Consider the following 13,479-nt stretch of genomic DNA (forward strand, 5'->3'; position numbering starts at 1 on the left):
GCACGGTTTGTCCATACGTATGTAGGTTTATGTGAAGAAGAATATTAACGAAACAATAACAACAATTATGCCGCAGCTGCAGATGCGCGAATTACTTTTATACCTGCTCTGCTACAGTCGTCAGTTCGCAATAATAATTCTATGCAGCTGCAGCGGGGCACAAGTATAATATGACAATTAACAATATACGCACATACGATCATGTCAATCCGCACACTTGTATAATGTACCTATAATACTATAAGAATATAGTTGGTATATACAACACATCCGCATCATCGATGATTTGTGCGATCGACGAACAAAGAAACAGTAAATCTTTAGCAAGGATCGATCGATACTGGCCCAAGATTTTAATGCTACTTATTATACACGTATGTATTTACGTACTTTATATATGCCGTGTGCAAATTGTATATATATATATATAATTATTCAAAACGAGTGTGATGAGAAAATAATAGACGTAATTTGTGTGATAATATTACAATGAAAGATGTACCGATAAGACAACGGTGAAACATTTATCAAGAGAAGAAAAAAAAAAAAAAGTTGAACGATGAAGAAATGTGATATGCGTATATAAATATGAGAAAGTTGCGAGAATTGATTTTCAATTCTACAAATCGTGAGACGAATATTGAGCAAATTTTCAGTGAAATTTGTTTGAATGATCAGAATCAGTTTATTACTATTATTATTATTATTATTATCATCATTATTCTTGTTACATGTATTACATTAGAGGAAGATGGGAGGCGTTGCTGACGCGATATTATAATTATACATTTGTATCCAAGCTCTGCCAAGAGGAGACGGTAAATTGCAGACTCTGATTCTCGGAATAAATTCTGCCGCGAAAGACGCAGAAAAGAAAAAAAACAAGAATAACCGAAAGAAAGAAGGAATGAAATAAAAAGAGACACCGAGTGATTCGAATTTGAATAAAAATGTAAGAGGAATATTTATCGATGGGAAGAAAGACGAAGGACAAAAGTAAAACGATCTTATCTTCTTTGATATTTGCGGAGAATCTAATCGTTACGCGATAATAACACAAGGAAAAAATGTGCACGCTAGGTTTTAAAATTCTTCCGAGATTATCTAAAATGGTGAAGGGAAAAAAAAAAAAAAAAAAAATTAGTCTCCACGATCAACATACGCGTAATGGCAAATCGTAAATAAGAGTGAGGATGAAGAGAGAAGAAAAAAAATCTAAGCATATTAATGACGATAAATTTAGAATGGCAGAAAAAAAAAACCCTGATAAAATATATTGTAAATAGGTCAGTAAAATCTCTTGTAAACATCGGCTGCTCAGCACCGCCAGATTGCAGTATCTATCATTATTATAATTACTCTATGTATACACGTATTTTATCCGTACCATTTTATAAAACACGACTTTCATAACTGTCTGTACAGTATTTCTCCCACATTATTATTATTATTATTATGACATACCGCGAAAACGAATTTTATTATCGGCGTTCTAAACGGACGGTGTTAAAAAGCCAAATGGAGAATAATTGTTTATTGCAATGATATAAATTATTATTTGCAATTTGTGCAGTTCGATATATATGTATATATATTTTAAGATTACGACAGAAACGCGTATCAACGACGTGCATTTCGTTTAATTTTTTTTTTTTTCTTTCCAAGGATATAACATTGCATACAAACTATCAAATTTTTCCTCGCAACACAATATTATACGCATCATATGTATTTGATTAATTTATACATTAAATAATAACAGGAAAATCAGGGAGGATGTGTGAAATCTCTGGAGGAAGAAAAAAAAAAAGAAAAAAAGAAAAAAGAAACGGCAAAAGAAGACGAGAAAATTTCATCATTTCTCTACGGCATTCAATAAACGTGTATACACGTATATACATACAAACGCGCACACAGAGAGACGTAGGTGTACGCATAATAACGATTGAATGAACTTTTTTCTCCTCTTCCCGCACCGCCGTCGGATCCGCCCCTACAGGTATATACTACATTTCTCCATCAGCCCCGTGCCACGACGGTTCCAATAAACTCGGCGTCTATTTATTCTTCTTTCCTTTTCTCTCTTTCACTCTACCCCCTCCGCTTGGCAACTAAGGCAAAGTCAGAAATTGCTTTTGTATACCTCATCCGCGCGTAGTTTCCTCGGTTGGAGCGGCGGCGCTACTAAACTCTAAAAATGGTAAAGAAGAACGAAAAATAAGAAGAAGGAGATAAGGATACGCGCTTTGTATGAAGAGGAACGACGAAGAGCCGGATATAAGAGGAGGAAGAAAGGAAAGAAAATTGAAAATTAACGACGAGCTGCCGCCGCCGATGCGTGTGTGACACGATATGCTGACTAAAATTCACACGTGTGTATAAAGCGATAGATATAATACGTATCAGTGGGTGTAATACGATAATCAATACCAATCACGTGACCCGTTATATCGAGTCTAATAGGAGAAACGAAGAAAGAGAAATATTAGACGGAAATAAAAAAAAAAAATAATATAATAATATCACAGACGATTACAAGATAAATCTCGACGCGCGTGTTTTTATGGATTACGCACACGCGTGTTTAAGTTTACAAACACACGCATCCGCACAGGCACGAGAGGTATATTCGTCAGCAGCGGCAGCGGCGAACTTGCCGGGGGAACATGAATTTAGCATACGTTCAGATTCCATCTTTTCCTCTCTCTCTCTCTCTCTCTCTCTCTCTCTCTCTCTCTTTCTCTCTCTCTCTCTCTCTCTCTCTTTCTCTCTCCTTCATTTTGCTCCTCTCCTGCAGAGTCGAAGAAGAAGATAAAGGGGAAGAAGAAGAAAAAAAAAAAAAGAAGAACGCTTTCCTCCTCTCCTTTTCCACCTTTGACGAGAGTTAAATCTCCCTCCCTCACCCTCTCTCTCTCTCTCTGTCTCTCCGAAGAGAGGATATTGGATTTCTTTCTCTTATCTTTATCCCTCACACGAGGAGGGAGAGAACGCGCATCTCTGTATCTCCGTCCTCGCGTTTCAAGTTGTTCTATCCCATTTTATATACAAATATACATACACACGTATATTATAGGTATGCCTGAGGTGTGTGTGTGTGTGTGTGTGTGAGTGCGCGTTTCTACATGCCGATGTAAATACATATACGGAGATGTAACACGTATATGCATGTGTGTGTGTGCGTGTGTGTATTAAGAGAAGCAGCAGCAGCAACAGAACGCGTTGCACGCTGTTTAGGTGGCTGAAACATGCGAGCCGAGTTCTGAACCGTCGTCGATATGTTTTTTTTTTTTCTTTTTTCCTACGTGTTTTTCTTTTTCTTTGTAGCTTTCTTTAAATTCGAGATAATATAACGCTACGATTTTTTTATCTTCTTCTTCTAACGACATTACCATTTATTTTACGTTTATGTTGACAAGAGTTTGTCCAGAAATTTCAAGTTACAGATATTATTTTAATAAAGAAAAAATCCAGAATAACAACACCAGTAACAACAACAACAACAACAACAACAACAACAACAACAACAACAACAACAACAACAACAACAACAACAACAACAACAACAACAACAACAACAACAACAACAACAACAACAACAACAACAACAACAACAACAACAACAACAACAACAACAACAACAACAACAACGTGAAAATATTATCGCGATTATTCATTTCATTCGGGTTGAAGTAATTCGAAAATAAGACACGTTGTAAGGAAAAAGGAAACAGAGGCACGCGCAAGAAGAATTTTGTTGTATGAGAAGCTTGAAGAAATAAATAAGGAAATGGTATTAGGATAAAGCTGCAAGGAGAATGGAGTTAAATAAAAATATAAATAATTAAAACGAAGAAGCGAGTTTTTCAAGCGACATTTGATCCCCCCAGGTTAATCTAAATTTATGAAGGCTGTACCTATACAGTGTGTATAATAATAAGCTACCTAATATGTGTATACATACACATATATATACATACTGCTAGGAAAACCTATTGTAGTATATATATACATATATTGTAACGTTCTATGACGTTGCAAAAATAAATATAATATATGCATATGTATACAGATGTTATTACACATATGCACACATTTGCATACACATTCGCACAACACAAGAGGAGAACGAAAGAGGATGAAACTTTTTGAAAAGGGTTTACACTGCTGGGATTGACGGCGTAATTGGTACATAAAATGGATTGATATGTGTATATACATATATGTATGTGCATGCACATGTAAGTTCGTTTTGCATTGTGTTAGTTCGGTATTTGTCCGGCAGAGCGCACGCGCGCGTTTTACGACCTTGCATGAATGATAAGTAGATAGACGCGCTTAAATAAACATACTTTATACATTATGTGCATAAGATGAACATAATAAATATATACATATATATGTTGTATGTTTGACAGTATCCAAAATGTCGGACATTTTTTTTTTCAAAATTCAAGTCGAAAATATTGTTTGAAATGACGGGAAAAAAATGCTGTCCAGGTTTCAGATTTTAGTACCAAGATTTAGAGGTGCCTCGTCGCAATATTTATTTCCCATTTAAATGACGTGAGGAATCGGCTGTGTGTGTGTGTGTTTTCTTTTTTTACTTTGCAATTTTATAACTCGTCAAAGCATTAGGGTACTGATATAACCAGAATATATCTTTTTAGGGAATTGAACGCTCTAAAAAAAAAGTCTCTTATCATTTTATGATAAATCTACTCTTTCAAAAGTTGTTTAAGGTCAAAAGGTATTCAAGGACTTCGATATTATATATATATGGGTATATATACAGACATATATACACAATGGACAAGTATAACAGTAAGCAAATCTTTTTATACGCACTCGCGCATTTCGAAAGAGAATACATATATGCATGTTTTTACTCCATAGTAGAATAATAGCAACAAGGAGAGATAAGTAAATGACTGAACGTGAATATATACATATATATATATATATATAAGTGTACAGCTGTTGCGTGCATTGCATTATATCTGAACATGCATAATCATCGAGTGGGCTGTTTATTGACTGCAGGAGTTTTAGCGCGATTTTCTCATTCTCTTCTTCTCTGGCTCTCTCTCTCTCTCCTTCTCTTATATTACCAACCGGTAATTTTCATCCCCCGCCTCCAGTCTCATTTACGGGGTATATACATATATGTATATATAAGGTAACCCCGCTACCCTTACTGTGGATTAAATTAATCGGCTAATTTCGAGAGAGAAGTTTACTCCCACCCTTATTTCATTCCCTCGCCAAGCCGTTTGCGCAATTAAACGTCGTTTCGGTATTCAAACTATTTATACGCATAAATTGCAGCACAACACAGAACAATGTCGAATAAGAATTATTCGTATGAAAATAAGGATTCGAGGGTCGAATTTTTATATTTTTTCTTCTCGTCAAAGACAGCTGGATAATATTTATTTCATTTTTCACTTTAATAATCCTTGTTTGTTTTTTTTTTTTTCTTCATTCAATCTTCTTTCATGTTACGATCAATTATCCAAATATATTACAATAATCCGACAAATATAGCGTATAATAAATGCGCCCTCATTTAAGCGGCTCCGCAAAATGAACCCCCCCCCCCCCAAAATCCTATCTCATTCCTCTCCGTCGCTCCACGCTATTATCCGCGCGACAACGTCGACGACGATTCTTTTTTTATTCTTCATTTACCTATTTTCATCTTCTTTCCTTTTTTCGATTCATAGAACTTAAAGAGCGAACCACCGGTTGGCAGCAGCCAAACGCTCAGCTGACAATGAGAGTTTCTAAAGCCATTCCAGCCACCACCACCACCGCAGAATGTCCGAACCATCTCTACCTCTCTCCCTCTCTCCCTTCTTCCTCCCTCCCTCCCTTCCCCTTTCTTCTCGTAGCCCTCGTCGTCAAACGTCGGCACTTATCCTAGACGCCGCCGGTGTATATAATTTAAATGCCGGCGTATCAGTGAGTAAATCGGTAAATCATTAAGTGAGTGAGTAAGTAAGTCAGTCAGTCAGTCAGTCAGTCATTCAGCAAAGCTGCTCGAAGCGATAAATAAATATCTCTAAGTACCATCTATACAACATACGCAAATTTTACTTTACGTATGCCTGTATGCATTAATTATACCTTAACGATCGGATTGATTGGATTTATCATCATCGACGGTGGTTTCGTTTCATGAATACTGATGTTTATATGCGCGCTGCCGTTGCGCTCGTGAAATATATTGAAAGTAATGCATATTGTTACACGCACACACGTGTGTGTGTATACACCTTACTACACAGGTACTCGCGGAGGTCGGTGTGTCGTATTTTGATAACGATTAAATAACACATGCGAGGGGGATTTTGGATGGGAACAGGTTGCGGTAGCTGTTATTAATATCCGCGTGTTCTCTATGCATAGTAATTGATTAATACGCGAATGCACCGCACGCGTAACGACAAGAACAAATCAATATTTAACCAATAGCAGGTTTCTGTTTAATAACGGAGTGCGAGTCTCGACAACGAACGAATAACGGGAATTATTGTTTCGTCATGTATGTACACGATACCTATGTTGACCGGGGTACGGATAAGAACAGAGATTTATTATCAAATATCGGAGTTTAAAAATCGTCCATTCGTACATTTCTTCACTAATTTTTACATCCTCGCGCGTTTCTGTGTTCCATTTCGATCATCGTTGTGCAAACCTATATTGTTTAGTTATACATACACACATCCATACATATACGTATGTAATGCACGGAATAAATTATAAGGCGGATTTATTCATAGAAGGGAAAGGGGAAAATGCTGTGAGCGTGATAATTCCAAGCAGCAGCAGCAGCAGCAGCAGCAATTTCGCTTTTAAGAAATTCTGTTTCATAACTTTCATCCGAATCGCGGTCAGGCATTAACTTCCCGAGTCTACTGTACCGTGCACGTATTTACACGCCTTATATACATACGTAGTTGTACACATATTATTAAACTCTCCCGACTAATTTTATCTATCAAAATTTTAGTTCGACGCGGAGATATGCGTAGACAAGATATACATCGAGTTATATACAAAACGGAAAATTTGTTCTTGTGGCTGAGGATGAAAGTGTGTATAGATAACCATGTGTGTGTGTATACACACATACATATGTATATATTTCTTGGAAAATGTATACAAAATAATACAGCAGCATTCCTTCTCTTCTTCTACTCGAGGCTCGCTTTAGTCACATTATTCAATTCCGGTATATTTATAATCGTTCTTCAAATACCAAAGAACTCCGCCATCGGGTCGGCCGAATTATATTCGACAATGGTACAAGGGTACGCTCCTCGCTCGCCTTTAGGTAACGTAAAAATAATGAGTAGTGAGTAACTACATTATCCTCACTAATCCTCGCCAATGCTGGGTACTTTCGTTTACTGCTTCATTATTATTAGCATTTGTATACAGGGTGTCCCTAAATTGAGGGACACGGACCAGCCAGCGTGATACCTGACTGAAATGCAACCGAGAATTTCTTTACCGGAAGCTCGTCCGACGCATAGTTTTTGAATTATAAGCGATAGCGTTAGGCCAATCAGAGTGCACCATTTCATCTGGATTTGCCGCCACGGAAATTGCTGTTTTGTTCGCTGGGTGAATTATTATTATTCGGTTACAAAGTAAATATCGGCACCTCTCCTCACTCGCTGTTGTACCCCTTCTCGAGCGCTGACCTCGGTATTGTTGCCGCGGCACACGCTGCCGGCCGCACACCCACGGACGCACACTCGTGTGTGTGAAAATAAGCGAATGCCCAGTTACACAATACTACGAAACACACATCTACGAGTGAAAATAAAAATAAATCTCCAAATAAATCAGCGGATTTAAGATTTAATGTTATAAAACACTTCCAATCATCGATGTATGCATAAAACTAGAGATTTTAGATGATTGATATGCCGTTAGGGTTCATAATTAGTCATTCAATCAATCTGAATTATGCTTTCCGAACATTTTTTGTGTCTTTGCAACATAACTTTTCCACTAGTTTGAAATTCATCATTGACATCCGATTTTTCAATAATGCGAGGGAACAACAACTCGCTGAATTGACGTGTCAATAGGTTTGTAAATCACTCACGATTCACCTGAGTTAACACAAAAAAACTGAATAAATGAGAATTCACTGAATCACTAAAAATGATAACTGAAATCTGGAGAATTATTTGAGATATAACTGAATTAGGAAGAGTTGTAATAAGTCAAGTTACTTTGAATACCTTTAGATTCGTCCCGAAATTTTATGTTTAGAGAGAAAAATAATCAAATTCAAATAAAAAAGTAATTTCAAATCAAGAAGAAGAAAATTCCCAAATACCTGAATTCAAATGAAGCAATTTCAATTTAATAAATCTATCTGAATTTGAGGAAAAAATAATTATTATTATTTGGAATAGAAAAATGAAGTCGAATTACATGAATAAATTCAATCAATTCAACTCAAAAAAATATGGTGTCATTCAAATTCCTAGTTATTTCCTCGTCGATTCAATGTGGGTCTGGAGTGGCAAGTAACGTTGAAATTGTTGAGATCAATGCTAGTGATGGACACTTATCTGAGAATAATCGATGTATCGATTAATCGATTTCAACAAAGTAATCGGACACGGCTCGATTAAATTGGTAAAAATTAATCAATTTGGTAAATTTCTGCGTGTAGTCTTAATATCAGAAGAGATATTTGGATAATTCATAGTCTTATTCAAAATATTTTTAAGTTTGACAAATTTTGAGTAATTGATACTTAAATCACATACACCGATACTGTATTGCATCGTTCGTATGAGTAAACAAGCGGTTCCAGACCCACAATGAATCGACGAGGAAATAACTGGGAATTTGAATGACACCATATTTTTTTGAGTTGAATTAATTGAATTTATTCATGTAATTCGACTTCATTTTTCTATTCCAAATAATAATAATTATTTTTCCTCAAATTCAGATAGATTTATTAAATTGAAATTGCTTCATTTGAATTCAGGTATTTGGGAATTTTCTTCTTCTTGATTTAAAATTACTTTTTTATCTGAATTTAATTATTTTTCTCTCTAAACATAAAATTTGGCACGAATCTAAAGTAATTCGAAGTAACTTGACTTATTACAACTCTTCCTAATTCAGTTATATCTTAAATAATTCTCATGATTTCAGTTATCATTTTTAGTGATTCAGTGAATTCTCATTTATTCAGTTTTTTTGTGTTAACTCAGGTGAATCGTGAGTGATTTACAAACCTATTGACACGTCAATTCAGCGAGTTGTTGTTCCCTCGCATTATTGAAAAATCGGATGTCAATGATGAATTTCAAACTAGTGGAAAAGTTATGTTGCAAAGACACAAAAAATGTTCGGAAAGCATAATTCAGATTGATTGAATGACTAATTATGAACCCTAACGGCATATCAATCATCTAAAATCTCTAGTTTTATGCATACATCGATGATTGGAAGTGTTTTATAACATTAAATCTTGAATCCGCTGATTTATTTCGAGATTTATTTTTATTTTCACTCGTAGATGTGTTTCGTAGTATTGTGTAGCTGGGCATTCGCTTATGTTTCACACACACGAGTGTGCGGCCGGCAGCGTGTGCCGCGGCAACAATACCGAGGTCAGCGCTCGAGAAGGGGTACAACAGCGAGAGAGGGGAGGTGCCGATATTTAATTTGTAACCGAATAATAATAATTCACCCAGACGAACAAAACAGCAATTTCCGTGGCGGCAAATCCAGATGAAATGGTGCACTCTGATTGGCCTAACACTATCGCTTATAATTCAAAAACTATGCGTCGGACGAGCTTCCGGTAAAGAAATTCTCGGTTGCATTTCAGTCAGGTATCACGCTGGCTGGTCCGTGTCCCTCAATTTAGGGACACCCTGTATATACATATATAGTTTGCGTACATACACACACGCATGCGTCGAGTCATACGTATAATTCAACGTGTTAATGTTCGTGCAAGCACCGTGTGTATGCAAACGCGTATAATTATGACCGATTTCTACGGTACGAATATACAAGAAGAAAGGGTCGGAAAGAGAGGGAGAAAAAAGAATTAAGGTAAAAGGAAAAGGAAATTATAATGGCCTGTTTACTTTAGATGAACCGTTGGAAACAGCGATCGATTATATTATATATACCTGTAATAATATGAAAAACATAACGGATATTTTTCACGTCGCTGCAGTAAATTGTAATTATAAACGAGGAAAGTTTTTATACATGCTTTTCTCGATGTACAACGCGTACGTGAATTCTCGGTAATATTTTCATTTGGTAGGAATAAATGAAAATAACAATAATAACAATCACGAATAATGACAGCAGCAATAATAATAATAATATCAATAACAACGTACGATATCCCTGGAATGAAATTATTGCCAAGTCGGTACAAAAATGAGACAATAAGTGTCAGCGAGTGGATAATTCGAAGAAGGATGGGTTTGAAACCGCGCGCGGCTAGTTTAAAACTAAACGAATGAAGGCAATGTTTAAATCGGGTTAAGGCACTGCTATAAATACCCGACGATCCGAGAGAGGAGCGAGCGAGAGAAAAAGAGAGAGAGAGAGAGTGAGAGAGAGTGAGAAGAAGAGGGAACGGAACGGCCGGGGAAGAGAGAGAGAGAGGGAGAGAGAGGAGGAGGAGGAGGAGGGGGAGAGATATCAGCGGAGAGGTAACCAGTTTGTATAATAATATCGTCGTTCGTTCGTTGGTTCGTTGAGGAGGTAGGTACATACACACAATGGTATATGAACGCCAGATGTCTTGCTCGACGATTCTCTTATTATACATGCATGCATAGGTGCCCACATGGATGCATGTGTATAAAAAAGGCACAACGAGGCATACAACATAATGCAAATTTGCATTTACGTGTGAATTCCTACGGTAATACATTTTAGGTAAATTATACGTACTTCCTTTACTTCGACGTTAAAGTATAACCGCGCAGTAATACAGCCGACGCTGCTCCGTTCATCCGTGAGAAATTGTCAAAGCAATTATACTATTATCGGTCGACTGCTTGCAGCCATTTGGTAATTTATTAATCAGTGCTCGACTTTCACTACCTCTCTATCCGTAGTTGTCGGTGAACAAGCGACCAATAACTAATCGAATTCGTGAATTGTTTGTTTTTCTTCTTCGTATTAAACGGTAAAGTATAACATGCAGTTACAAAGACAAATAATTACGAGGTTGAAGCAATTAACGTTATCGGAACGAAACGTTGAGATAAGAAATTACTATTTTCTTATTTTTACAATGATTTTGTAAGTTACCGGATATGCACGATACGAGTATATTTCCTTTTATTGCGGTTTACCGAATTTCAAACAATTCCAAAACAGCGAAATAACGGTTTTTTCTCAGCTTGAATCGTTACGACAACGTTGCTAACTTCAACATGATAAATAATCAATCACTCACCTCGATTTTATCCATTTTTAGCCTTTCGCGTGTCACACTGCACTAACTTCACATTCATCTATATCTTTTTTCTCTACGTATTTACAATTAATTAATGTTACTGATAATACGATTATTATTATCGTTACAATTATTACTATTACTTATATTTCATTTACAAATAAACCGTGGTTATATTCGATTCTATCGTTTGTGTTTTGTTTTCATTATTATTGCTATTGTTATTATTATTGTTAACAGCTTCGCGTATTCTTTTATTTCGAAAAAACACTTCGCCACGGATACATTTACAAGTGCGAACGAACGAATCAATTTATTTTTTGAATTATTTATTTGTTTATTTATTTATTCACAACTACCTATCTATCTATCCATTTGTCTAACTATTTGTAATCTATCTACCAAACGGTGCACACGTCGATTTATCCACACATGTTTCTTGTTTAGTCGTTATCGTTGTTGTTGTTGTTGTTGTTTTTTTAACCCTCTCGTGCGTGTCCCGGACGTCCCTCAATCACCCCCCTCCCCTGTCATCGCTAAGAGCGCGACGAAACGACGAGCACACGGAGAACTTTTATATCACAAAACTACACAGAACGGGAAGAGAAAATTTCACAGGACACAGGGTAGTATACCGAATGATATTTGTATTGTATTATTATTATATTATAATATAAATAATATCGCGAGAGGCTGAGAGAAGACGAACGCTTCGCCGCGCGAGATGCGTCGGGGCGATGTATACACACACATGCACAGACACGCACGCACAGAGGAGAGACACAGACACGATGTGACACGGGGGAAAGACAGAAACACAACACCGGCGACGTTTAAAAACACGAATCGACGCGCTACGTTACGTTGGGTTACGCTCGGCACTACTCGGCCGTATCACCCAAGTCCTCTCTTTCTTTCTTTCTATCTCTCTCTTTCTCTCCCTCTCTTTCCGTGTTGGCGAAAACCGAGCGCTGAGAGACGCGATATAGGTGGAGGATTGACGCGCGCGGACCAGCGACTCACGGTGCGGCGCACGCCGCTGTCCCATCAAGACTACTTTGTATTTACTCTAATTATCTGACGTCACGGATACACTTTCCCCCACCACTACGGGCCGGCCGACTCCGTGACGACCGATACGCTACCGCTCTGCGCAGCCAAGATGGCCGCCGCCTACCGCCTGCCTCGGATTGCCGCCGCGGCGCTCGATCGAGTCTCATTCCTCCACCGCGACTCGGACCTGCGTCGCGAAACGTCGTTGCATTAGCCGTCTCTGGCCTGACGGCTGCAATCACGAGGCACGGAAAGGAATCGAGTACGCGGCGTAACACGGTAGCGAAGATCGTTCGATGAGAGAATTGAGAATTTTGAATTCAGAATATCCCGCGCTGACTGCGTTAATCTCGCAGTCACGTGGTTGGTATAAAACAAACGCGGCGGGTGAAGAATTTTCTGTTGTTCGTCGTACTGAAGTTAGTTACGTTGTGGCGTTATCGCAAGGGTTCATGCTGAGGAAAAAAGCGTTGTTTCGGCAGTTTGGAATTGTCTGAAATTCAGTAGACCGTGATAAAACAAAACACACTCGTATATCGAAATCTTTCTTCTTTGAAAATCATTGTAGAATTAAGAAGATGGTTATTTTTTCCCCAATGTTACGTTACGATAACGTTACTAACTTCAACCTCGTAGTTGGTCAGTGCAGGTATGTTCAATTTTGAATTTAGAATGTCGCACTGACTTGTCATTGTCGTTGGTTTTTCCGACTTCCGATTTCTCTCCCGGCTATAATTGACCACTTATCCGAGACCGAGAACGTGTTTTCAAACTGCAAGCTGCTCCACCACGCGACAATTATTGTTCTTCGCGTTTGGGTTCACGTGACGTGATTAGTGGACGAAAAGTGAAACGGTGTGGTCACTCTTAAATTGAACGGTAAAAACGTCAAGTTGAAGCGTTGTAAGGATGCATGCTGTCGAAAGGAACTTTGGTTTCGTTTTATT

General features: G+C 37.5%; 1 protein-coding gene across 1 annotated transcript in view; it reads right to left on the reverse strand.

The window, feature by feature from the left end:
- LOC124221236 (uncharacterized) overlaps nt 1-12,809 on the reverse strand; it is a 94,801-nt gene extending 81,992 nt beyond the window's left edge. Inside the window, exon 1 of the mRNA XM_046631008.2 lies at nt 11,480-12,809. Coding sequence (XP_046486964.1) covers nt 11,480-11,494 — 15 coding nt within the window. The 5' untranslated portion in view covers nt 11,495-12,809. The remainder of the gene's footprint in view (nt 1-11,479) is intronic.
- Nucleotides 12,810-13,479: the final 670 nt, after the last annotated feature.

The sequence above is a fragment of the Neodiprion pinetum genome, chromosome 6, assembly GCF_021155775.2.
Source record: "Neodiprion pinetum isolate iyNeoPine1 chromosome 6, iyNeoPine1.2, whole genome shotgun sequence".
Lineage (NCBI taxonomy): Eukaryota > Metazoa > Arthropoda > Insecta > Hymenoptera > Diprionidae > Neodiprion > Neodiprion pinetum.